At 51.6% G+C, this 27322-nt stretch overlaps 1 protein-coding gene across 2 annotated transcripts in view; it reads right to left on the reverse strand.

Moving 5' to 3' along the window:
• SLCO3A1 (solute carrier organic anion transporter family member 3A1) overlaps positions 1 to 27322 on the reverse strand; it is a 244265-nt gene that overhangs the window by 84289 nt on the left and 132654 nt on the right. For both annotated transcript variants that reach the window (XM_090263651.1, XM_090263650.1), the window contains exons 5-9: positions 17787 to 17951; positions 16732 to 16930; positions 14667 to 14805; positions 9656 to 9831; positions 6332 to 6396 (exon numbers count right to left, since the gene is read on the reverse strand). In XM_090263651.1, the coding sequence (XP_090119777.1) occupies positions 6332 to 6396; positions 9656 to 9831; positions 14667 to 14805; positions 16732 to 16930; positions 17787 to 17951 (744 nt within the window). The remainder of the gene's footprint in view (positions 1 to 6331; positions 6397 to 9655; positions 9832 to 14666; positions 14806 to 16731; positions 16931 to 17786; positions 17952 to 27322) is intronic.

The following is a 27322-nucleotide window of genomic DNA, read 5'->3' on the forward strand; positions in this document are numbered from 1 at the left end:
GCATAGTCTATCCTAGCCTGTGTAGTCTATCCTAGCCTAGCATAGTCTATCCTAGCCTGTGTAGTCTATCCTAGCCTAGCATAGTCTATCCTAGCCTGTGTAGTCTATCCTAGCCTAGCATAGTCTAGCATAGTCTATCCTAGCCTGTGTAGTCTATCCTAGCCTAGCATAGTCTAGCATAGTCTATCCTAGCCTGTGTAGTCTATCCTAGCCTAGCATAGTCTAGCATAGTCTATCCTAGCCTGTGTAGTCTATCCTAGCCTAGCATAGTCTAGCATAGTCTATCCTAGCCTGTGTAGTCTATCCTAGCCTAGCATAGTCTGTCCTAGCCTGTGTAGTCTATCCTAGCCTAGCATAGTCTAGCATAGTCTATCCTAGCCTGTGTAGTCTATCCTAGCCTAGCATAGTCTATCCTAGCCTGTGTAGTCTATCCTAGCCTAGCATAGTCTAGCATAGTCTATCCTAGCCTGTGTAGTCTATCCTAGCCTAGCATAGTCTATCCTAGCCTGTGTAGTCTATCCTAGCCTAGCATAGTCTAGCATAGTCTATCCTAGCCTGTGTAGTCTATCCTAGCCTAGCATAGTCTAGCATAGTCTATCCTAGCCTGTGTAGTCTATCCTAGCCTAGCATAGTCTAGCATAGTCTATCCTAGCCTGTGTAGTCTATCCTAGCCTAGCATAGTCTAGCATAGTCTATCCTAGCCTCTGTAGTCTATCCTAGCCTAGCATAGTCTTGCATAGTCTATCCTAGCCTGTGTAGTCTATCCTAGCCTAGCATAGTCTAGCATAGTCTATCCTAGCCTGTGTAGTCTATCCTAGCCTAGCATAGTCTAGCATAGTCTATCCTAGCCTGTGTAGTCTATCCTAGCCTAGCATAGTCTAGCATAGTCTATCCTAGCCTGTGTAGTCTATCGTAGCCTAGCATAGTCTAGCATAGTCTATCCTAGCCTGTGTAGTCTATCCTAGCCTAGCATACTCTAGCATAGTCTATCCTAGCCTGTGTAGTCTATCCTAGCCTAGCATAGTCTAGCATAGTCTATCCTAGCCTGTGTAGTCTATCCTAGCCTAGCATAGTCTAGCATAGTCTATCCTAGCCTGTGTAGTCTATCCTAGCCTAGCATAGTCTAGCATAGTCTATCCTAGCCTGTGTAGTCTATCCTAGCCTAGCATAGTCTAGCATAGTCTATCCTAGCCTGTGTAGTCTATCCTAGCCTAGCATAGTCTATCCTAGCCTGTGTAGTCTATCCTAGCCTAGCATAGTCTATCCTAGCCTGTGTAGTCTATCCTAGCCTAGCATAGTCTATCCTAGCCTGTGTAGTCTATCCTAGCCTAGCATAGTCTAGCATAGTCTATCCTAGCCTGTGTAGTCTATCCTAGCCTAGCATAGTCTAGCATAGTCTATCCTAGCCTGTGTAGTCTATCCTAGCCTAGCATAGTCTATCCTAGCCTGTGTAGTCTATCCTAGCCTAGCACAGTCTAGCATAGTCTATCCTACCCTGTGTAGTCTATCCTAGCCTACTATAGTCTAGCATAGTCTATCCTAGCCTGTGTAGTCTATCCTAGCCTAGCATAGTCTAGCATAGTCTATCCTAGCCTGTGTAGTCTATCCTAGCCTAGCATAGTCTAGCATAGTCTATCGTAGCCTGTGTAGTCTATCCTAGCCTAGCATAGTCTAGCATAGTCTATCCTAGCCTGTGTAGTCTATCCTAGCCTAGCATAGTCTGTCCTAGCCTAGCATAGTCTATCCTAGCCTGTGTAGTCTATCCTAGCCTAGCATAGTCTATCCTAGCCTGTGTAGTCTATCCTAGCCTAGCATAGTCTAGCATAGTCTATCCTAGCCTGTGTAGTCTATCCTAGCCTAGCATAGTCTATCCTAGCCTGTGTAGTCTATCCTAGCCTAGCATAGTCTAGCATAGTCTATCCTAGCCTGTGTAGTCTATCCTAGCCTAGCATAGTCTAGCATAGTCTATCCTAGCCTGTGTAGTCTATCCTAGCCTAGCATAGTCTATCCTAGCCTGTGTAGTCTATCCTAGCCTAGCATAGTCTAGCATAGTCTATCCTAGCCTGTGTAGTCTATCCTAGCCTAGCATAGTCTATCCTAGCCTGTGTAGTCTATCCTAGCCTAGCATAGTCTAGCATCGTCTATCCTAGCCTGTGTAGTCTATCCTAGCCTAGCATAGTCTAGCATAGTCTATCCTAGCCTGTGTAGTCTATCCTAGCCTAGCATAGTCTAGCATAGTCTATCCTAGCCTGTGTAGTCTATCCTAGCCTAGCATAGTCTAGCATAGTCTATCCTAGCCTGTGTAGTCTATCCTAGCCTAGCATAGTCTATCCTAGCCTGTGTAGTCTATCCTAGCCTAGCATAGTCTAGCATCGTCTATCCTAGCCTGTGTAGTCTATCCTAGCCTAGCATAGTCTAGCATCGTCTATCCTAGCCTGTGTAGTCTATCCTAGCCTAGCATAGTCTAGCATAGTCTATCCTAGCCTGTGTAGTCTATCCTAGCCTAGCATAGTCTAGCATAGTCTATCCTAGCCTGTGTAGTCTATCCTAGCCTAGCATAGTCTAGCATAGTCTATCCTAGCCTGTGTAGTCTATCCTAGCCTAGCATAGTCTAGCATAGTCTATCCTAGCCTGTGTAGTCTATCCTAGCCTAGCATAGTCTAGCATAGTCTATCCTAGCCTGTGTAGTCTATCCTAGCCTAGCATAGTCTAGCATAGTCTATCCTAGCCTGTGTAGTCTATCCTAGCCTAGCATAGTCTAGCATAGTCTATCCTAGCCTAGCATAGTCTAGCATAGTCTATCCTAGCCTGTGTAGTCTATCCTAGCCTAGCATAGTCTAGCATAGTCTATCCTAGCCTGTGTAGTCTATCCTAGCCTAGCATAGTCTAGCATAGTCTATCCTAGCCTGTGTAGTCTATCCTAGCCTAGCATAGTCTAGCATAGTCTATCCTAGCCTGTGTAGTCTATCCTAGCCTAGCATAGTCTAGCATAGTCTATCCTAGCCTGTGTAGTCTATCCTAGCCTAGCATAGTCTAGCATAGTCTATCCTAGCCTGTGTAGTCTCTCCTAGCCTGGCATAGTCTAGCATAGTCTATCCTAGCCTGTGTAGTCTATCCTAGCCTAGCATAGTCTAGCATAGTCTATCCTAGCCTGTGTAGTCTATCCTAGCCTAGCATAGTCTAGCATAGTCTATCCTAGCCTGTGTAGTCTATCCTAGCCTAGCATAGTCTAGCATAGTCTATGCTAGCCTGTGTAGTCTATCCTAGCCTAGCATAGTCTATCCTAGCCTGTGTAGTCTATCCTAGCCTAGCATAGTCTATCATAGTCTATCCTAGCCTGTGTAGTCTATCCTAGCCTAGCATAGTCTATCCTAGCCTGTGTAGTCTATCCTAGCCTAGCATAGTCTATCCTAGCCTGTGTAGTCTATCCTAGCCTAGCATAGTCTATCCTAGCCTGTGTAGTCTATCCTAGCCTAGCATAGTCTAGCATAGTCTATCCTAGCCTGTGTAGTCTATCCTAGCCTAGCATAGTCTAGCATAGTCTATCCTAGCCTGTGTAGTCTATCCTAGCCTAGCATAGTCTAGCATAGTCTATCCTAGCCTGTGTAGTCTATCCTAGCCTAGCATAGTCTATCCTAGCCTGTGTAGTCTATCCTAGCCTAGCATAGTCTAGCATAGTCTATCCTAGCCTGTGTAGTCTATCCTAGCCTAGCACAGTCTAGCATAGTCTATCCTACCCTGTGTAGTCTATCCTAGCCTAGCATAGTCTAGCATAGTCTATCCTAGCCTGTGTAGTCTATCCTAGCCTAGCATAGTCTAGCATAGTCTATCCTAGCCTGTGTAGTCTATCCTAGCCTAGCATAGTCTAGCATAGTCTATCCTAGCCTGTGTAGTCTATCCTAGCCTAGCATAGTCTGTCCTAGCCTAGCATAGTCTATCCTAGCCTGTGTAGTCTATCCTAGCCTAGCATAGTCTATCCTAGCCTGTGTAGTCTATCCTAGCCTAGCATAGTCTAGCATAGTCTATCCTAGCCTGTGTAGTCTATCCTAGCCTAGCATAGTCTATCCTAGCCTGTGTAGTCTATCCTAGCCTAGCATAGTCTAGCATAGTCTATCCTAGCCTGTGTAGTCTATCCTAGCCTAGCATAGTCTAGCATAGTCTATCCTAGCCTGTGTAGTCTATCCTAGCCTAGCATAGTCTAGCATAGTCTATCCTAGCCTGTGTAGTCTATCCTAGCCTAGCATAGTCTAGCATAGTCTATCCTAGCCTGTGTAGTCTATCCTAGCCTAGCATAGTCTATCCTAGCCTGTGTAGTCTATCCTAGCCTAGCATAGTCTAGCATAGTCTATCCTAGCCTGTGTAGTCTATCCTAGCCTAGCATAGTCTAGCATAGTCTATCCTAGCCTGTGTAGTCTATCCTAGCCTAGCATAGTCTAGCATAGTCTATCCTAGCCTGTGTAGTCTATCCTAGCCTAGCATAGTCTAGCATAGTCTATACTAGCCTGTGTAGTCTATCCTAGCCTAGCATAGTCTATCCTAGCCTGTGTAGTCTATCCTAGCCTAGCATAGTCTATCCTAGCCTGTGTAGTCTATCCTAGCCTAGCATAGTCTATCCTAGCCTGTGTAGTCTATCCTAGCCTAGCATAGTCTAGCATAGTCTATCCTAGCCTGTGTAGTCTATCCTAGCCTAGCATAGTCTAGCATAGTCTATCCTAGCCTGTGTAGTCTATCCTAGCCTAGCATAGTCTAGCATAGTCTATCCTAGCCTGTGTAGTCTATCCTAGCCTAGCATAGTCTAGCATAGTCTATCCTAGCCTGTGTAGTCTATCCTAGCCTAGCATAGTCTAGCATAGTCTATCCTAGCCTGTGTAGTCTATCCTAGCCTAGCATAGTCTAGCATAGTCTATCCTAGCCTGTGTAGTCTATCCTAGCCTAGCATAGTCTAGCATAGTCTATCCTAGCCTGTGTAGTCTATCCTAGCCTAGCATAGTCTAGCATAGTCTATCCTAGCCTGTGTAGTCTATCCTAGCCTAGCATAGTCTAGCATAGTCTATCCTAGCCTGTGTAGTCTATCCTAGCCTAGCATAGTCTAGCATAGTCTATCCTAGCCTGTGTAGTCTATCCTAGCCTAGCATAGTCTAGCATAGTCTATCCTAGCCTGTGTAGTCTATCCTAGCCTAGCATAGTCTAGCATAGTCTATCCTAGCCTGTGTAGTCTATCCTAGCCTAGCATAGTCTAGCATAGTCTATCCTAGCCTGTGTAGTCTATCCTAGCCTAGCATAGTCTAGCATAGTCTATCCTAGCCTGTGTAGTCTATCCTAGCCTAGCATAGTCTATCCTAGCCTGTGTAGTCTATCCTAGCCTAGCATAGTCTATCCTAGCCTGTGTAGTCTATCCTAGCCTAGCATAGTCTAGCATAGTCTATCCTAGCCTGTGTAGTCTATCCTAGCCTAGCATAGCCTAGCATAGTCTATCCTAGCCTGTGTAGTCTATCCTAGCCTAGCATAGCCTAGGATAGTCTATCCTAGCCTGTGTAGTCTATCCTAGCCTAGCATAGTCTATCCTAGCGTGTGTAGTCTATCCTAGCCTAGCATAGTCTATCCTAGCCTGTGTAGTCTATCCTAGCCTAGCATAGTCTAGCATAGTCTATCCTAGCCTGTGTAGTCTATCCTAGCCTAGCATAGTCTATCATAGTCTATCCTAGGCTGTGTAGTCTATCCTAGCCTAGCATAGTCTATCCTAGCCTGTGTAGTCTATCCTAGCCTATCATAGTCTATCATAGTCTATCCTAGCCTGTGTAGTCTATCCTACCCTAGCATAGTCTAGCATAGTCTATCCTAGCCTGTGTAGTCTATCCTAGCCTAGCATAGTCTAGCATAGTCTATCCTAGCCTGTGTAGTCTATCCTAGCCTAGCATAGTCTAGCATAGTCTATCCTAGCCTGTGTAGTCTATCCTAGCCTAGCATAGTCTAGCATAGTCTATCCTAGCCTGTGTAGTCTATCCTAGCCTAGCATAGTCTCGCATAGTCTATCCTAGCCTGTGTAGTCTATCCTAGCCTAGCATAGTCTAGCATAGTCTATGCTAGCCTGTGTAGTCTATCCTAGCCTAGCATAGTCTATCCTAGCCTGTGTAGTCTATCCTAGCCTAGCATAGTCTATCATAGTCTATCCTAGCCTGTGTAGTCTATCCTAGCCTAGCATAGTCTATCCTAGCCTGTCGTAGTCTATGCTAGCCTAGGATAGCCTATCCTAGCCTATTATAGTCTATATTCACTCACCTGGTCATTAGCATGCACTTCGTTAGTTATGAAATAAAGAGGTCATACGTACCTAACAAACGAAGTAGGAGAAAAAGCACACCCAGGGCATAAGACTTGAGTTCAGGGGTGACTGTCCTATATGTAAAGAATGAAGAGGACAAAGAAATATATTTTTATCACTCTCCTTTAATTTACTGACATTAAGGCATTACCTGTTGTTCATTATTGCCCATTTTTATAAAATTTTCAATATTTTTTCTCCCACTTTCCTTGCGTAAAATCTGTAAAATAATGGTATCGTAGTGACAATTTCGATGATCTTTAGTTATTAATAACTTGTCATTTGTAGGTTCAATATAAATTGTTCAATAAAGTCTTCATTGAAATACACCTTGTTTTTCTGGGACAGGGACGCATCTTAGGTTAACACTTCCCATCTGTGTAGGAAAGTTCAACTGGGAAGACCCTCCCCCTTAGTCTCACAGACTGGCCACCACCATGAACAGCTTTACCATTTTTCGGTCATTTTGAGAAATCAAGCAGATGAGCCTCATTTGGCAGCCTGGATGGACCACTTTCAATAGGATCCATCCATATCCATTTCCTCTCATACTGGAGAGGCATCTTAACATGGCCACAGTTCCTTATTTTGAATGGACTCCACCTCCCTGGCTTTGGTTCAGAACAGGCCATTAGAATGACCTCCTGACACATGTTCTAAAACTCTCAGAGTGCCCCAATTTCTGGGGAGACCACTCTGGCTGATGAAGCCAGAAACCTGTACAAAATCAATGAGGACATCAGTGGTTAGTTTTCTTTGAAATGTGCATGTTACAAAATCCAGGCTCTTCTAAGTTGTTATTGGGTCCATGGTTCCAGTTTTTTTGTTTTTGTTTTTTGTTTTCACTTTCATTTGAAAGGTATGACTTGAAAAACACATAAAGAAAAAATTCTCCTTATCAAGAAAACATGCTGGCATTATGAGCTATAATAAGTTAGCACTTGAAGTCTGGTTTCCTTTTAGTTGTCACGTCCTTGGGAAGAAAGGAAGCAAGGCGCTAAGATCCCCCTTCAGACCGTGTTGGTATACCCGTTCCCACAGCAGGAATAAGCCTCATCTCTAGTTACGCAGAAATGGAGGGTTCAGGCCTAAATGTTATTGACAGTTCCAGGCCAGGCCAGGCATCGAGGTTCAGCTCCACCACGCCCTAGATGAGCGAGCCTGTGAACACTGTGAATCCCCCTCGGAGCCTCTGTCTCCGCGTGTGTAGAAGGGGAAGGCTAACAAAGATGGAAACGCCAAAGTCAAAGCAACAGCACAGTGCTGGCATCTGAAAGGCTCCGTGGGGGCCAGCCTGTATGCCCGCCCAGGGACGTTATGAGCACTCTGGCCGGCAGGTATGGTCTTGTCAGGTGCAACAGCGGGGCCCCTGCTCTGGGACGGGGCAAAGGCTGGCATACATCTGGGCTGTGGCTCAGACTGTGCCCTGGGGTCTGCCCGGAGCATCTGGGACGGCAAAGCAGACTGGGATGGTGATGAAACAAGGTATTCCTTTGGCCTTCGGCACCGGCTCGTATGAGCCTATGCTTCCCACACACCCTGGCAGAGCTTGGCGCTATGAAGTCGGTGAGGCACAGCCAGGGTCACTGAGGCCATCTGCTTCTGAACTATTTAAGGGGCATCAAGTGTTTCCTGAGTATCTCCAAGAACTGCTTATCAGGCTGAGATGTGAGCAGGTTAAGACTTTAACCAACTTTCTGTGTTTGGTTTGCCAGTCAGAACAACTGAGCTGGGTTTTTGCAGAGGAGTTATGGGGAAGGAAAAAGGGGAACGGTCACCCCTAATGGTTGTGAGGGTCATTTTCCCTGCTTCTTGGTGGCTCTTCCATGTAACTAGCACAATAGAACTTCATGGGAATGTCTAATAATGAAAAATAAATGATTGAAAATGTAGCCTGAGATTCATGAGTTTTGTCCTCATAGACATGACATAATGTCACCCTCCATATATAATTTAAATTCAAAAGTTCACTTCATAACCACTTTTCACATTCTTAAGAATTTTCATTATTCCACTCAACAGTGGTACTATAATTTAACTAAACTCCAATTGAGGTTATTCTGCTATTATAGTTAACATTGGAATAAAAATCTGTCTGCACTGAGCTTTTTTCCTTGTAGAGATGTATTTTCTCAAGATAAGTGGCAAAAGGTAGGATTACTGCATGAAAAAAAAACAAAAAAACAAAAAACCCTGAACATTTTTATGACTTCCAACACACAACACCACACTGCTTTTTTGAAAGGTGCAATATGCCCTTCAATGCCACCAGCTCTGTGATTTTACCAGTTCTTCTATAGCCCTACAAACACTGGATGTGAATTCCTAAAATATACTTTTCACGTTTTGTAAGGGTACAATGGCAATTTGCTATTGTGTCTTTAATGCTTCTACACAGTGTAAATCGTCTTCCTTGGGGACTCATAACAAACAGCAGGACCTGTGGGAGGCACAGTGAGAAAAGGAGGGACACTGGCTCCCGCAGCTGGTGCTTCATTCCGACTTTTATTTCTAGCCCTTGGGGCTGAGTCAGTTTGTTTCGGTGACTGTCCTAAAGGGGGTTTTGTGCGTCTTCGCTGTCCCTGCTGGCTCACAGGGCTGCCGGGGGTGGAGCATTCTGCGTCCGGGTTCCTCACGCTAATCTAGGTTCCTCTGCAGGTGTGCCAGTGACTCAGGACATTACTCAATAACCCACGTTTGAGGTACCTCGCCTGGCCCCAGGATAGGTCCCGAGAGACAGGGAACCCCAGGACTAGGGGTGGTGCTCTCCATCTTTCTCTTTGTACAAGAGCAGTCACTGCTCGCCTCCCGTTAGCCGCTGGTCACGCATGGCCTCGCACTGCCCTCAACAACCCCTCACATCTCTGCGGGGTTTGTACGCACACAGTCCGGGCAGGACCCACACCATGGGCAGGACCGTGACATCACCCCCAGTCCCAGACCCAAAAACACTTCTGAGAAACGTGTGCCCACTCAGTGGCCAGATGGCGGCTGGCCATGGGGACTTGGGTAGTTCAGCACCATCTTCATTGAACTCTGACCGTGTCTCCGCAAAAATCCACATAGGCCTACAGTTCCTCTCAAAATCACCTGCACGGTCTGTTCTTGGGAGGAAAATGTGTCCTTTTTTCCCTTGGGCCTGCTTCCTACTGTTGGTGAGTGGTCCCTCTCTAACGCAACAGATGCCTGTCAGCCTAGGGAGCTGGCTCCCGAGGCTCGTACGGTACCTGAAGTCCTGATCCCCAGGAGACCTGCCGATGCTCACCAGGGGGAAGGGGGCAGGGAGGGATGGTGAGGCTGGCTGTCAGGCCTCTGGGGACCTTAGAAGCTCACCTGATGAGGATGATGACCGAGGGCGTCTGTGCCATTGCCCCGATCATGCTGCAGACACACATCACACACAGGAAGGTGAGGAAGGCCTCTTGGCACCCGGGGCTGGGGCATTTTCCGGGAACGACGGTTGCGTTCTCAGGTGGGCCCGTCGTGAGGCACGCACAGCCAGTGAGATTCTGCAAAGAAGCAGTCAGCCCATTTCACTGGGGGTATCTCCAGCGCCTGAATCCAAAGCCATCCATCAGCTGGAGCTTTCACAGCCCAATTATGCATTCCATAGCATCCCATTAATTAGGCCTGAAAAACGGGTTAGCTTTTAAGGAGGCTGCAAAACACATGCAAATAAAGGAACATTTATGGGGAGGAGAGTTCATTCCCCCGCCTCCTGTGTAATTCATTTCCCTGCTCAAGAATCCCTCCATAAGCTGAACTGTAGACAAATGTGGTCTCCCCATACAATTAGAGAGGAAATCGCGCTTCCACAATATGATGAAACACTGCCAAATTAACATTGCAATTACTTGCCAATTTGTCCTCTCTTTCATGCAGTTATAATTACACCGAAGTGTATTAAAAGGAGCAAATCAGGTAACCTGCATATTGTTGCTGGTTCGGTGCCCAGTGTGGCACTTGGAACAAAGGACAGGCTCTGTGAGGTGTGAAGCCATTGCAACGGAGGGGCTCAAAGAGGGGGAGCGAATGGGAAACTTCCTGAGTGGCCGAGAAAGCAAAGGGGGGTAAGAACGCCAAGGAGCTCCGAGTGGGTGCCAGGGAGCTCCAGCCCCACGAGACACACTGATTAACACATGATCAGAGAGGAGGAAGCAAAGTCACGGTACCGCATGTGATCTCCCCGAGATTCCTGCCCAGCCGCCCCTGTTCCCAGGCACGGTCCTCGCTCCCGCTCCGGGAATTTCTGACGGTGAAGGGAGGAGCAGGGGCTGCGAGAGGCAGAGCCCAGTGAGCGCCAAGCCAATTAAGATTCAATAATAACAGTGCCGGGGCCTTTAATGAATGCAAAATGAAAACAGTCCTAAAGGGTTTATTGCTTTTCTTTCCAGGGCTGATGCTCTCAGGAGCACACATGGGGGTGAATCCTCCTGAGGGTCACCCCCGACTTTAAAGCCCTGCTCCCTTCTCTGCTTTCCCCACAGAACATACAGCTGGGGCTTTTCTTATCCCATAAAGCTACATGGGGTGCTTGCAGGGGTGTCCAAAAGCCTTTATGTGCCCCCCCCAACAGGGCCACTTCTTTATGACTATGCCCGGCACAGGGTCTCTGTCCAGAGGTGAGGGGAGACACTACGTGAGCTGGATCCTTTTTCCTAAGTGTTCCGCCCAGAGCGGGATCCCTTCTGCGTACATTACAGCACCCGGGGGTGGTTACTGTAATCCCCTGAAAGGTGCGGGCCCAGCCCCTCTGTCAAACCCCAGTGAAGTCGTCCACCCACCTGCCTCAGTGTGGCGGGAAGGACTACCCACCACACGAGGGCCACACAGTTGCACCTTTCCCAGGGTGCAAACTGGAAGACAGCTCCCTCCGATGGGGGTTCACAGTAGTGCCCCAAGTGAAACAGGAAACAGAGGGACAGCCCTTGTACTGAGGCTCACTGGGCCTTGGAGTGCGACCCTGGCTCTTGCCCTGCCTGTACACAATAGCCCCGTCTGGCCAGCCCAAAAGCAGAAGGGTCTTGGAAACCGCTTGTAGACTGTTACACCTGAGCAAAGCAGGAAGCCCCCAGTGTCCCCGGGCAGTCCGGATAACCAGCCAGGAAGGACACCGGGTTCTAGGCTCGTTCATAATCCCTGACCTGGAAAATGGCCAGCTTCCGTCCCGCATTTCACGGGAGGGCCTTCCCACTTGGCTGTCCCTGGGCAGATACAGTCACTGTCCGCAGGAGGGCTGGACCCTCTGCCGGTCTCACATGCAGGGTGGGAGGACCTAGCTTTACTGCAAGTCAGCGTGCCCTGAGGCCACGTGCTGATAACTCAGATGACCACTCTGCTTACAGAGGAACAGGCCTCGCAAGCCCAGGGACCCGTGGTGGCCTAGAGGGCGATGTGAGGCTGGCTTTAAGTCCTGTAAGAACGCATCCTGCAGGCAGACTTGCCCGGCACAAGACAACCTAAGCTGAGCAGGGGTCACAGCACCGCAAGAGCTCACGGTCTGCAGCAAGCCCTTCACATGCTGATAAGGAAGGAACTCCCAGACTATCACTGACACCAAGAACAACAACAAGCCGCGCAAATAACAGGCGCAGAACAAGGACGGGTGTGTGCACCAACACCCAGAAGGATGTGCTGTGAGACATTCAACAGGAACCACCCGCTGGGCAGAGTGGTGGGTTGGAAAGTGGGTGAATGGGAGGAAGAGGCAGGAAGGGCAGTTTCCACACCCTCCTTTCTACACTTCCAGATTTTTGAACCATATAAATATATCTCTTTTTTAAAAAACTGAAAAGTCTACAACTTTCAAAAAATAAACCAATGAAAGAAGAATAGCACCGTCTTGAAAATCATATGCCTGTTCCACATTTCAGTCATTAATTTACACTGAGAAATGTTTCTACTCACATACAATGATAGGGATAAATAATTACAATAAAGCTGGAGACCATAAAAACAGAATTACTCCCTGGAATCTTGGAGTCATTTTCCACTGTTGAAGAAAAGCGTAAGCCTGCGACTTTGACAGCTCGTATTATAAGCACAAAATACTCATCAGCAGTGTTTCAAAAATACTGGCAAATAAAGTTGTTTTTGTTTGGGCTTTCCCTCACATTCCATACTGATGGATTAATTTCTATTAATTGTACAAATGAACTAATTTCTAGGTTGAAAGATCACTGTGCTAAGGGGACAGCCGTGCTCTGTGTTAAGAGCCTGATGTGAAAACTTGGAAAGTAGAGTCGCTCCCCAAAGTCTGGAATCCTGGATTTGTTTTTCTTTCTGAGACACAGGCAGTTCCCAGGAAGAAATGACAATTTCTTTGAAATGTCAGGCCCCAGCCCTGCAGCTGAGAAGGGATGTCTCCCAGAGAGTGCCGACCCGCGCGGGCTCTGTCGCGAGTGCCCATGCACCTCCCGCCCTCTGTGGGTGACATCCTCATCACCGACGGCACGGGACTGACGACGCCACCACAACAGACTGGGCGCTTTCCTTGGACGACAACATGCTCCTGGGTGCTTGGGAGCCCGGGCACTCAAAGTCTGTCTCTGCGGGAAAGGACTGTTATTCCCACCTCACCGCTGGGGCCTGGGGCTTTCTCAGTCTCTGCCTTGGAATGGCAGGGAAGAACCTCCCCGCTTTGCCTGTGTCCCCCAGACAACAGGAGGCCACGGGTGACGTGAAGAACAGGCAGGTGTCTGGGGAATGAACGGAATGTCCAGAGGGGAGCGGAGGAGCTCGCCACCCGGGAGCTGCATCCCACAGCTCGCTGTCTGAGCAGCTGGGAGCAGCCATAAGCTGGGCCGGCTCTTCCCCACTGAGACTCTTGTACACACAAGACTGGGAGAGATACAATTTTTAAGACGATTTTTGGACCACAGAAGGCTCTGGAGTAGAGACTTCTTTGGTCTCAGGCCACTAGCCTATACTTAATTTAATTTTGATAACAGGATAATAACCAACATTGATTTCTAATATATCTTTTGAATATTAATGACATTGTTGTCATGAAAAAAAATAGCTTGTATTTTTATAACTACTCTCCCAATTCCATCCCTTTTTAAAAAATTCATTTCCATTCACATAAAGAAAGTGCTTTATCATCTAACTTAGAAGATCAGTTCCTCCTGCCCTCTGCCCGCCACCATGGCGACTTATTTTCTCTATAGAAAAATGTTAATAACTGGCCAGGAACCTAAATGTTTAAAGCAAGGAAAGAATAAATCTTTGGGAATGAAAATGAATGACCAACGTGTTCTACTTTGGGACACTTGCTGCTGCCCAGGGACACGGGACGCGCCCGGGAGAGGAGACAAACAGCTTCTGCCCCAGTCCCTGGAAGGCAGCTGCCCCGCTTTTCTCTTACCTGGCTCCCCTCTGCGCATCCCCGGGCGCTTAGGGGCTCTCCGGGTGCCAGTCCCGCTCGGGAAAGCCACAGGGCAGAGCAGGCGACCAATACTTCAAGCAGATCGCTGCAGTGAAATGAGACAGCTGCCTCCGGACAGACAGGCCCCAAGACTGCGGAGGCCAGGGCCCCAGAGGTGCAGAGGAGGGGGTTTGAGCGGGGTGTTGGGGGGCCAGTGGGAGTCGTCCGGCCGCGGGAGAAGCTGAACGCCTCACTCAGAGAGGAGACAGAGCTGGAGACCGGCAGACGCACAATCAAACCTAGCTCAGCGCCTGCCTAGATCGGCCTCCCAGCGGATAAATTAGCGCCAGGAAGGGCTGTTTCTAGTATTACAGACGTCATTCTGGCTGCAGTGTGGAAGCCAGACCAGAAGGGGGCCACCCTGAGCTGGGAGGCCCAGTCAGGCAACTACTGCCCAGGCAAGGGACAAGGACGGCGTGTAGCAGAGGTGGTGGCGTGGATGCAGAGGAAGGGCACGTGCAAGAGGCCCCTGGCAGGCAGGTCAGCAAGAGCTGGTGACCAGTCACCTGGCGTCAGGCTGTCATAGCAGAGAACCTGGAAAGCCGCAGGCTGACAATCAGCTGTATATTTTGAGCCAAGAAGAAAAGAGCCAGGAAATAAAAGTACAGTGGGGGCATAAAAAGGTGGGGGAGCATCTAGTTGAGAAGAAAAAGGCTTCCTTTAAATTTTTACTGTCATTTGCTCAATGACACTTTTGAAAACCGATTTGATTTAGCAAAAAGGGGCCAGCAGCCCTCCCAACCTACTGACGGAAAATCCTTCACTAGGGCAGGGTAGAGGCTAAGGAAAGTCACAGTGCAGGGACGCAAGACAGGGGACACGTGCGGTTACCCGCTCTTGCCCTTGCCCCTGGGTTGTAAGCCACTCTGGCTGCCTGAGCTCCCGGCTCCCCACGACCCCACGAGAAAACCACCATACCGTGCTGTTGCAGCCGGCGAAGCAGGCCGACAGGTAGGTGATGCCGTCCGCTCCACACACCGGGGTGAAGGAGTCGGTTTGGCACTCACAGTTCTTATTGCATGGCGAGTAGGGGACCAGGGCCGGGCCAGGCGCTGAGCTGGAGAATAAAGGAAACACGGAACGTGTCCGAGAAAGGCCCGCTTCCGACAGGACCCACCCCCACCCCTTCCCGTGACAGCTCTCTGCCCTCTGCTGGGATGAGTGACCTGGCGCTCCCTTCCTCTTCCTCCTCCACGCTTAAGCCCCACCCCCTCAAGACAGTCGCTCCTTAGAGCTCTGCGGGTTGTTCCCAGACCCAGGTGCCAGGCCGGGTGGGAGCTCCGTCTGCCTGGAGTAGACACAGCCTCTTTATCATTTGCACCAATGCACCCTCTGGGCTGGCAATGCCCTGGCACTCTGCTCAGGGCCGCCTCCTCCATGGTGCCCCTCCTGATTACTGCAGGCTCCACTGGACCAACTCCTGCCTGCTCAGCTGAACACATACTTCTCCCCTCTTTGGGTCGGTTCTTGTCTGTGCTTTGTTCCTCCCCAGCCTCGTGAAGCTTAACAAACTACCATGACTGCACCACTTCAATCATTACTGTGCGCTTGATTGATTCCACGTCCTGGGAAAATAACACTAAGGTATTTTAACTTTTCTTCCCTGCACTAATGGCATCGTTCCCTAGGGCAAGCGAACTGCAAAGAGGAACGGAGTGGAAGGGGTGTCTCAGTGCTGGGAGAGCGTCCCTTCAGCGCAGGCCGCAAGCGAGCCCCCCGCGCTCCGAGCTCTTCACAATAAAGAAGGTGACAGTGACGGCGGACCCTGCATGGGGGTTGCGTGTATCATCTCCTTTATTCTCAGGATAAGCCCGTGGGGTCTACAGAGAAGGGAATGAGGCACGCCCAGGTTAACTCCCCTGCCCTAATGTACTTAACGTATAAATGGCAGAGGAGGGACGGCAGCTGGTTGAGTGACTGTAGCCCCTGGGCTATTTTTTCTTTTTTATTGAATTAGGACTTCATTACAGCGGGGTCTGCGCTTTAAACCACTGTGAGCTTACTACTTGAGAGCTGGCACAGTAAGGGCTGGCAATGCACATCTCCAAATACTGCTGTTAATGGCACGGGCAAACCAGAAGGCAGCATGTTGGAGAGGGGAGGGCCTGCGTTGGGGTGGGGACTGGAAGAGGCCATTGTGGCGGTGAAGGGGACCGAGGGGCATATGGTGCCTGGTGCACGTGTGTGTGTGAATCATGCACGGCTATATAGACAGTTGCCTCTGCCTGTCTTCTCCCATTTCTCCTGCTTGCCCTTGAGAGGTGGCAGATAAGCCCAGCTCTACTTTATCTTCTGGCCTAACTGGAGTAGGCCTGGTGGCCTGCCTGCAGGAGGAGACCAGTGTGGAAAAGAACCGATATTCCACAGGCCAGCCATGCTATGGTCTCGGTGTTCCAGGCTGGATTATCAATGCAGCCTCAAGAGTCCCACGGAGGAAAGGGATATATAAGGATAATAATCAGACAATAAGAAAAATGGTCCAATAAAAACTAAGTTCTTTTCCTTCATCTCTCTCGTCTCCCCTTTTATTTTTCCCTCCTACTTATCAGTTCCTGCCTGAGCCAGAGCTTTTAATTACTATGTGAGTGTAATGATAGCTTCTGACAGTCCAAGGAGCTGCTGAAGTCTATTCTCTTTTACTTGAAGATGCATTTTACAATAAAATTCATTTTGTTTTCTATCTTCACATCATTCCTACAGTCAAATGCCAAAAGTAGTCATCTGAGCCCTCGGGACAGACAGCTGCCCGGCTCTCCCAGTGTCTCGGCCGCCCTGCGAGGGAACGTTGAGTGGAATGGTCTGCCCTCTCCACCCAGAACGGTCACACGGATCCTTTGACCTTGGGAGGGAGATGCAGAGGTGTCCTCCACTTCTCGGCTCAAGGTCACGAGGGACAAAGCTGGCCCCTCTGACCCACCCAGGAGAGACAGACAGGTCTGGCATCCCGGGCAGACGGGCAGAGACAGACATCTGTGGCACTTACGTGTTTCCGTAGGGAACAGTAACCCCAGCCACGGGGCCTGTGTCGCAGCCCAGGAACAGGAAGGAGACGTAGCAAGCCGTGGACACCAGGTTGACGAGCATGGCCATCCGGATGGCCCCCAGGGCCGACAGGCTGAGCTTCTTCACAAGGAGGCCGCCCAGGAAGATTCCCAGACAGGCACAGGGGATCGCGGTCATCCCTGGAGGCGAGCAGAGGGCGGCGCCGTGAGCAGGGAAGGCAGGGCCCGTCCACGCGGACACGATTCCCCTGCCACAGCAGGGCCACAGCCCGCCCAGGCCCCGGGGTCCCCATCAGGGGCCTCATTTCTCATTTCTGCCCTCAAGGAGCTCACACGGAGCTGGGGAGACACACATACAGGAGTCTACGTGCATTATTCACCTGTTGTGCTAAGTGGGGGCCCCCACACAGAAACACAGCTGGCGTGGGGACTGCCAACGATGAAGTCACACAGAGCGGGACACAAGCGCGCGCACGCACACACACACACACACACACACACACATACACATACACACACACTCAGAGATGTGAGTACCAAGGGGCAGAGCCGTGCTCTCTGTGATGTGGGAACAGGACTGACGCTCATCTGGGGGCTTTCGCCTCCTCTTCTAACTGGGCAAGGAGGGCTTCAAGGAAGGGCCTGGAGGCTGTTCAGCCAAAGGTCCCACAACTCACGAACCCAGGGAGACAGCGTTTGAAGCAGCCCCAGGACCTCCCAGGAAGTAGCATCAATCAAATCAGTACGTTTTGTGAGTAACTGGCATCACTTTTCTTTCTCTTATAAACGGAGCTATCTGCAAAACAGCAGGGCCCTAAACCCGTCATTTCTGATCCTCAGACTCATGGGATTTCGGAAGGACCGGAGGGTCCTGGGCTTCCAGCCTCCTGGCTGCTTTTGCTCGGTTCTGACTCCCTTCACCTAGAACTTGGCTTTACGTTACGTTACTGTGAGTGTGGTTTATCCGCGGGGGGACCGCACGGCAGCCTCCCACGCCCCCCACCCCCCACCCTGGGACGCAGAGGCTGGGACTCACCGAGCAGCTGGTTTGCAGAAGAGGTGGTGAGGTTGAACTGCTGCTCCAGGTACTTGCCCAGGAAGGCAGCGAAGCCGGCCACCACTGCAATCTCCATGCAGGCAGCCAGGATGATGCAGGTGAACACGGGGTTGGAGAGCAGGTGCTTGGTGACCTTGGGGATCACTGCAGGGACAGAAGCAGAGGGCCAAGGTCACACTCATTGCACTCCCAGGCCTCCTTCCCCCAAGCTCCCTTCTTGTCACACATGTACTTACATCAGGAAACAGCCCAGTGCCTCAGGCCGACACCTGTCACCGGTAAGTCACCCGGAACTGTGAAAACTCTGGCTTCCAAAGATACGCTGACATTTTGCCAGTGAAACTGGCAACGACCGAGACAGGAGACGCTATGGCGTGCCTTGGATCACAGCTTACTGGGCACGCTCCCAGCGTATTTCCATTCCTCCCCCCGAGAAGGAGTTTGGGGCCAGTTTCTCAAAAGGGAACTAAAACTTAATCACATGTTGTAAATTATAGATGTATATCTACGTTCTATCAACATATCTAAGTATATATGTGCTTAATATTTATAACTGTATATGTGCGTTAAGAAAATATATTTAATCTTAACAGTTTCGGGAAAGAAATGAAATTCCAGTGCTCTCCTGTACACATTTAGAGGTCTGTAAAATCCGCTCCCCACTCCTTGTCGCCCCCACCTTCACGGCCACCGCCCTGAACAAAGCTGCTGTGAGCTCTCCCTTGGGGGACCACCGGGCCGACCCCACTAGGGTCTGAGATTTCACTCTGGATCTGGTGCCCTACACGGCAGCCAATGGGGTCACCTCAAATCACACCCCTCCTCTGAATTCCATCGCGGACAAACCCCCGTGCCCAGTGACGTGGCCCCGGGCCTGCCCCTTGGCCCTGCCCCCACCCTTCCTGCCGCCCCCGGCCTCCCTCCAGCCCCGCCCTGCTGGCTGACACCGGTGGCCTAAGCGCTCAGGTCCTCGCCACCCAGACCTGTGCTCCGGGGCTGTTCCCTCTAGTAGACACTCCGCCCCCCGCTCTGTGCTCCACATTGTTCCTCTTCCTCACCACCTAGTCCAACCGAGAAGAAGCTGGTGCCCAGGGCCCAGTGGCAGCAGCTGGGAAGCGTGCTGCGGCCCCTGCGCCACTAAGCCCCGCCAGAGCCAGAACGCAGGGCTGGCCGCGGTCCTGCGCTTTAACCTCATTTCATTGTCCCCCTTTTCTTAAAGTACGCTGTTCCAGAGACCACTCAGATGTCCTTTTACATTAGTGCTTTTAAAAACGGGATAATCACATTATGTGGATACTGCTGGTGATTAGCATCCTGGGTACGTGGTCTTTGACCAGATCTCCTTAGCTGCGGGGTGATGATGGATCCTGCCAGTACGCAACGGCCTCTGGGACACCAGACCAACCCGATCATTTCAGTATCAACACCATCATTTAACGTGTCCTTACAAAGCAGTTAACTGGAAAGTAACTGATACATCACATGCCATGTCATGGTTACCATAGCTTCAGACAATGCTAGGTTAAAACAACTGGGTTTAAAGTTATTTACAGTAAAGTTTTAAGTAAAAAATGGAACCGGCAGTGAGCAGGGAAGGGAAATATTTGTCAAAGCGGTGGGCGGGTGACCAAGGTTTTTGGGAGCTCCACCCAGCGGTAATCATAATAAGGGGGTTTCCACCTGCATAAAAGAAAAAGATAAAACTCAGTCCCAGATGAACTAAGGACCAGACCAAGTACAGGAAAGACTCGTCGGGGCCATGGTCAAAGTAACAGGTGAGCAGGAAGTGGAGCACTATCCCCGGGGTGACGAATTTGCCAGCCGTCCTAAAGAAGAGACCTCATTACACAGGTTCACCCTCATCTCCCAGGAGACGAAACCTCTAAATGGCCCAACTAATTAGAATAAAATAATAACAAAGGCCACATAAGTTTTAAATAATGTGAACAGACAAGCTCAATAAATCAGAATGACAGAACAATGGGTTGGGGGTTGGCACATGCACAGAACCTAAAACTCATTATCCGTGGGAAAGGTGCCAGGTTTCAAAAAGAGGGACATGGGGCTCCTTTGACATCATGAAAGAAACTTGGCCGTGAGAATGGACCGAGCCAGGCGACTGGAGGCTCGGAGTCGCTGTGGGCTGAGTGGCCCGATCCTCCGACCCAGCTGAGAGATGAGGCAGCAGCCACGGTGGTGGCCGCCGCGGGTCCCCATTAGATCCCTGACCCCTTAGGGAAGCAGGTCTTGGGCTAAATAAGCGCATGCCGCGCACACACACAAAATTAAAAACACTTTAGAAAAAGTATGAGTAATAATAAAGACGGGGAGGAAATCATTTTAAATCCGTGATATTCATCCATTTATACCCTGGTTTACTGCAAGTACACTGGCCTTTAGCGGGGGGTGTGTTTCCTTATTACAGGGCTTTAAACACTTAGGGTAATCTGACTTTTTAAGAAATGTCATTTCAAATAAATGTCTACAAGTGTTTACACTTAAAATCTATGCTTCAATGCTGGGACAGTTTCCTTGGTTAAGTACACATTTTTTAAAGTATTATACAAATATTTAGAGGAATACTGATCGTGTAATGTTTAAAAAGGTGGGTAGTTAAAAAAAATACAGCGATGAGTCAAGTGGGCATAAAGAGAGAGTAACGAGGGAAGGACTCGCCTTCACATACAAAGGCCCCTCGCGTGTGAAGGCTCCCTGGTCATCGACCACTGTCTGAGTGACTGTGCTGCCAGGGCGGGTGGCACCCTGTGAGGGTGAAATGCACCTGTGACAAGGGACTGGCCGACGGCGTCCCACACAGCAAGCTGCACGCTGCAGAGAGCAAGGTCAGGATCGCGCTGGGGGACAAGAGCACCCCCGTGTCATGGGGGAACTAGGAGCTGTGACTGTTCGTGTTCTGACAGGAAACAGCACAGCTGCCCGGTCGCTGAGCCCTCCCGGAACTAAGTGCGCTCCACTCGTGAAACGCTGCCAGCGACCAAGAGGCAGGCCGAGGGCATCCCAGGACCAGAGCCCCCCCCCCCGCCCTTCGCAACCCGCATCGCCGCCTCGGTCATGGCCGGAGCCCGGCTGCGTGGACCTGGGAAGGAGAGGGCACCGCGGCCATGCTTGCTCAGATCCAACTGCTGCTCCGTCAGTGACTCGGTTCTCCGGCTCAGAAAGGAGGGCGAGGAAGACCTGAGCTTGACCACAGCGTCTCTGGGCCTCATCACCTCTGCCCTGGTCAAGGCCATCATGACCTGACCGCAGGCAAACGGAGAGGGCATTTCCACACAGGCCACTCCAGCTAATGTGGCGCTTTCATCCTTCAGCAAGCCTTTAAATTGTTTCAGAAGTAATTCCACTTCAGTGGGAAGGATTCCTTGTCCACCCAGACAGGAGCCTGCCTGCTTTTCTCTTAATATCTAATATCTAATGGCTAATTTTGCCTTGAATTAGGTGTGAAAATCATTAAGTTTGAGGATCATTCGACGGAAGGCCCACGGAAGCCTCTGTGGGCCTTATTTGCAGGAAGAACATTCTTTTCTTCCTTCCTCAGGCTGACGCGCCTCCAGAAATGACGGCTTCTCTCGTGGCCAGCCATCCTCCTCCCAGGCTCTTCCTCTCATCCGAGTTTTATTGCGATGACTTGTAGCACTCTCAGGAGATGATTCCTTTATCAAAAGCTGGGCCCCACCCTCCAAAGCTCAATTTGAAAGGGGGTATTAATTAGCTCGGTCCTAGTGCTATCCCAGTGTTGCACACTTTTTTCATTCAAATGGATGGTTAAGTCCATAAGGTTCTGAATTCTAAGGGGGCAGCTGCTAATGAGGCGGCCCAGGCACGCAGCCACTGGGGCGCCAAGGCCACGTCCGGCCACAGAACACACACGGCCTCCCGCCACCGCTTACAGTCCCTGCTGACTTAGCCTCCGCAGCCGGGCGCCAGGATGGGAGGCAGGCTGGCCTCCCACAGGCCCCGGCTGGGGAACCCTGTCACTGTGTCCCCTCGGGAGCACGGTGATGCCACCAGCAGAAGGGTACCCGGTTGGGAACAGAGGCAGAGGAGAGGTCTCTCGGGAAAACAAGCTCTTCGGGGGACGCTCCTGCAGAACTGAGGCTTCCTGGGGCCTGGGGCCCTGCTGGGGGAGGAGCAGGTGTGAGAAGGTTCCGAGGCCGGCGTCCTGGCTGCCGGCACAGCAGCTCACGCCATCTCACAAGGCAGCTGTGATCTTGGCAGTTAAGTCCCTCAGGTGCAGGGGAGGAAGAAGAGGCAGAGGCGGCCCCACAGCTGGGCAGCAACCCAGGCCCCGGCCCCTGCGGCCACAGCAGGTCCAAGCTCTGACAGGCGCTGCCCTGGGGGTGAAGACCAAGCAAGGCCTGGTAATCAGCGATGCAGCTTCACTCTTGGAAGCAATAATAATAATAAAATCCCTTCTGCATTTGGGGAGCACAGCCAGATCTGGCAGGACTCAGGCTCTGTCCATGCTTTCTGAAGGAGAAGAGGTAGGAAAGGAAGGGAGGGAGAGAAAGAAAAGGGGAAGAAAAAAAAAAAAAACCTACAAGATTTCAAGACTCTAAAGAGGAGGGGCCATGTACCCAGAACAGGTTTCCCTGAGTGAGGCTGTACTAAGAATTAATAACAGAAATAATCCTGGTTACATTAGGGACCATGTGTGAGCAGACGTGGGGAGGAAGTGGAGTAGGAAAGAGACTGGGGAGCGGGGGATGAGCACCTGGGGGCCACAGCTGGAGCCCAGGGTCCTCCGAGGGGTCCCCTCACAGCAGGTCAGGGGTCAGGACGCACCAGGCCTGGTCCTCTGCCCTCCTTGGGAACTGAAGGCGCCATGGCCGGTCCTCGCTGTGGGGCTCAGTTATACTCCCCACGCCTTCAGTCTCTCTACTGAAATTGGCCTTGACTTCTGGTTTACAAGATAATAATATTGTTGTCAAAGCCCCACGGCTAACACTCCCAAGAAGGGCAGATGGAGCCAGGAACGCAGCTGCTCGGTGATGGTGGCCAGGGCCTGCCGGGCTGCCTGTGCGGCGTGGACTCCATGATAAGGGTCTTCATTTACCTCCCAGCGGTGACCGCCGGGGGTGCGCGCCCCTCAGCACGGCAGACACGAGGAAACCAAGGCGTCCTTGAGAGGCTACACACAGCCCTGCCGCACAGTGCAAAACTGAGGGCTGAAGGGGGCGGGGGGGACTTGAACTCAGGTCTGCCTGCACTGTGGAGCCCAGTCCTAAATCTCCAGGCTCCTACGTGGGCACGTGAACCAACAAGGAAACGTTTCTGTGAAAGACGAGTCACCACGAAGCGCTTCCACCGTGGAACCCAGGAGCAGGAGAGGACAGAGAGGGAGGGGGCGAGGCTGGGAGACACAAACGGCCGCCTTCAAACCAGCAGAAGAGGGGAGAGGAAATAACGCGGACGTGGAAAACCACGCAACTCTCAGAGACACGGGAGCGAAGCCGAGGCAGGAGGGGTCCCAGGGCAGGCGAAGCGGACGGCACAGCCGCCACGCGGGGCCCACGTGCTGCGCAGGCTGTTGTGGCCTCACCTGCAACCCCTGCCCTTGCGTCCTGACTCCCCAATTCCAGGGGGCACCTGAGAGCAGGCAGGGAGCGGCTGCAGCCCCAGACACGGGCCCGAGCCAGGTAAGAGATGCTGCCTGACAAATGCAGGGTGGATTAAAGAATCCAAAACGAATGAACGAATTGCAAAGTCTTGAAAGCAACTGTCATGGTCTCTTAAGCAGCATGAAGTGTGAGAACTGAGACCAGTCTGTGATCACACCACGAGCGACAGGCCCCAGGCCCAGAGGCCGCTGTGGAAGCGGCGTGATTAGCTAACGTGCTCATTTCCGTTGCTGATCCGGAGGGGCCCACGCCGGTCCCTCGGGCAGAGGTGGGGAGGTGCGGGCAGCAGGGCAGCCTGCGGTGCCCAGACGTCTCCTGGAATTAAGTGCCCACCACGTACTGGGCCCAAACCAGCAGCCTCGGGCCCACGCTGATTGTTTTGCTAGAGATGAGCCTGTCTCCCGCCTGCCCGGGACTGCTGAGGACCTGGGGGAGCTTTGGGGCACCCTCCCATTGTCACCCCTGAGAGAAGCGGCTAGCCACCAGGCTTCCGTTTGCCGCCTTTGCTGAGTAACAGGTGCAACGTAACATGCTCCTGGTGTAGTAGGTCATCCCTGAACTTGATCTTCAGTAAGTTCTGCAACTTTAAGTGGAAAGACGTATGACAAATCCAACTTTACCAGAGGCTAACTGATATCAAAACGAGTGAACTTCCTACAGCATCTCACCACCATCATGATAAAATGATATCAGAGGACCTGCCATAGAGAGGTCGTGGTCTGCATGCACAAACAAAAAGTCACCCGCACAGGACGCTAAACCCTGACAAAGCCATTGACCGGCCTGGTCCCCGGGGACCTATGAACAAGACTCCTGTGACGTGGCAGCACAGGAGGGCAGATGGTGTCCCTGGCCGTGGCCCCGGGAAAGAAGACTGTAACGAGAAGTCTGCAGGAGGGAGAGCGCGCGCCTGAAGACGAATTGTAAGATACAACACACTCAGCCATTCGGCCTGCAGAACAAGGGCCCTCAGATCACCAGGCTGCTCACAATAACATTACGCTGAAGGCACAGCCCTGCAATTAAGAAAAATGTAGCAGAAACAGACTGCTAGCTGGCAGAGGACGGAATAGGCAGAGATGCAGAAGCCAGAGGCGTGAGCTGGGTTCCATGGCCAGGCCAACACAGGGGGGACCCTGCTGGATTGTGGGAGGGGCAGCGGTGGGGGGTAGTGTGCACCCCGGTCAAGGAGCAAGCATCTGCTAGGAAGACGGGCAAGTAAAGACACGCAGCCTGAAGTCACCGGCACACGTCGCCCTGAGCTACTCCTGGGCCAGCAGACCCTCTGTGACTTAGTGGCTGGGGACAAGGAGCAGACCCTCCCCACACAGGGGGCACCATGGGTCAGCTGTGGTCCTCAGACCCACATGGCTCAAACACGGGTCAGAATTCTAGGAAGGGGCTGGGGGAGGACAGCTTTGAGGAAAGCAGCGAACCGCGCCAGGCTGGGCAGTGTGTGCCCAGTGGAGGGAGTGTGGACCCCTCCGTCTATTAAATGTGTACCGAGACCTGCATACAAGGGCGTAAGCGAAAGCGGACACAGACCCTCCCCTCGTGGAGCTTACGGAGTGAGTCATTACCGGTGCAAAGGCGACACAGAGCGACGGGGCTTGGAGGGGGACCCGTCAGGAAGGCAGGGAAATGTCCTCGGGGAAATGACATCTGAGCTGATGCCTGACGACGGGCCCAGGATTCCACTGGGGGAGCAGCAAGAGCAAAGTCCCAGGGAGCAGAGAGCCTGGGGAATACGGAGGACAGAGAGGCCCGCGAGGCGAGGCTGAGTGGGAGGGACCAGGACGACAGAGGTGACGAGGGGCTGGAGGGGCAGAACATCCCCATGTGGGGCGGCCACGTGGCGGCTCTGCCGCTACCCCCTTATGCAGAACACCACAGACCCTCCTGGGCCTGACACCATCATCGTGTGGATCAAGGCCAGAGGCGTCGGGCAGACTGGAGCGCAGGAGACACCAGGAGTAGGCTGGAGAGAGAGATGTAGGTGATGACACCAGCGGAACCCAGTGACAGATGCATTGGCGGGGCAAGAAGTGTGGCGAAGGCATCGATCCAGCCAGACTTCATCTCGCCTAAGAGCAAAGGCCCTCTTGAATGGGGTGCTGTGTGTCAGGAACGGAGAAGGACTTCTGTTCCATCAACCTCAGCCTGACTCCCCTTTTCCTCCTCAGTTGGTTCATAACGGTTGAGTGAATCCTCGTGCAAAGCACTGGGAAGCGCTCAGGAGTTAGAGTCTGGAGGCCTGGGTCTGTCCCGGCTGCCCTGATGGCTGGCACGAAGGTGAGCCGCACCCGCCTGTCCCACAGATGAGTGGGAGGCCACGCAAGCGAACAACCCGCCACATTTTTGGGGCCGGCTTCTAAGACGCTGAGCCTGAAGCCCCACCTGCTCCCTGCCAGCGTGGCTGTCGCCTGGTGCGCCCATCTTTTCTGGGGCGGGAAGAGCCCACCTGGCAGCCAGCGTGAGAAACACAAAGGCAAGCATGCTCAGCTTTTGATGGCTCTGCTCTTTCAACGATCAAAGGCAAGGCTCTCCCTTCGGAACTTAAACGTCTGGTTCAGTTACACTCCTCCAGCTAGAGAGCCCACCAGAGGGTCAGGCCATGCCAACAGCGCTCACAGGGAGCGGTTCTTCCCTCCCGTTTAGGATGCACCCCGTCTCAAAGGCCCTCTGTTTTAGGGTATGTCTGTGCTAGTGAGCCAGCAGCCAGAGGAGGTTTCAGACACTCTGTTGAAAAGTCAGCTGGAACCTGCTGATGCTATTTTTTCTTTAAGAAGAAGTCGATTTATTGCCTGAAGAAGCAGCATAATGTTGTGGCTAAGAAGAGAGGCACTGGGGCCAGCATTCATAGCCTCTCCTTTCGTCACTAAGCCTCAATTTCCTTATCTGTGAAGTGGTACCCATGCCTTATAGGTCTAGGAGAATTAGATACAATGGTTCATGGAGTTCATGGGAAGCAAACCTTAGCTGCATGATTAGGACGTGGCCGAGCTGGACTTGAACCCGCGGTGACCGTGGTCCCAGCGGGGAAGGGGATGGAGCGGCTGCTCTGGGTGCAATGCCCATTCTTTCAGGAGTCTTTGGTCTCTGCAGGGCATGGAGGGGACACAGATGAATGGCCAAAGAAGAAAGCTGTTTCCAAGCTCAAGTGAATCAAATGAGAAACTGCAACTATAGGTTTTTAGAGCACTGTTAATTCCCCTGCTACATGAGAGGATGCTCAGCTCATCTGCACCCAGAACGTGCCCCTCACTGCATGCTGACCCCGGTCTTCCGGGCTGCAAGCAGATGAGGAGCCTGGGAGCACCAGGGAGCAGCGCGAGGTGCTTCTGGCTGAAAGGTCCGCATGGCAGGAACACTGCCTCAGGCGGAAAAATGAAGGCTGTCAACCACCACAGACCTCTCCGTGAGCTGGTTCCTGTAAAATTTGTTTGTTAGCAGAACAGCCCACTTCACCATATCCTGACTCCCGGGGATTCTTCTAGCCGCACTGCCTTCCTTTCCTGTCGGGACATCCTTTACACCCACTCAGAGACACCCTGTGTGGGGGAACTGAACTGCTGATTCTCACGGAAAGTCGCTTGTCCTCAGAAGCAGGGCCTGAGAATGCACAGGCCACAGCCTGTGATCGCCTGTGGGCCAGCGAGTCGCGGACAGACCTGCCCACGGCGCGCCTGTCAGCTCAGCCTCTGCGCGTCCCACGCTGCCCTCGCCGTGGCTCCGACTGCCTCCCGCGGGCCTGCCCTGCCACAGTGCAGGCCGCAGAACACAGCTGCCTTGGTCAGTGCTCTGTCCCCAAAGGCCAGGAGGGTCCCAGTAAATCCCGACTGAACTGAACACAAATGAGCTGATGAGCAACTGAAT

This window comes from Furipterus horrens, unplaced genomic scaffold, assembly GCF_987537825.1.
Source record: "Furipterus horrens unplaced genomic scaffold, mFurHor1.1.pri manual_scaffold_16, whole genome shotgun sequence".
Classification (NCBI taxonomy): Eukaryota; Metazoa; Chordata; class Mammalia; order Chiroptera; family Furipteridae; genus Furipterus; species Furipterus horrens.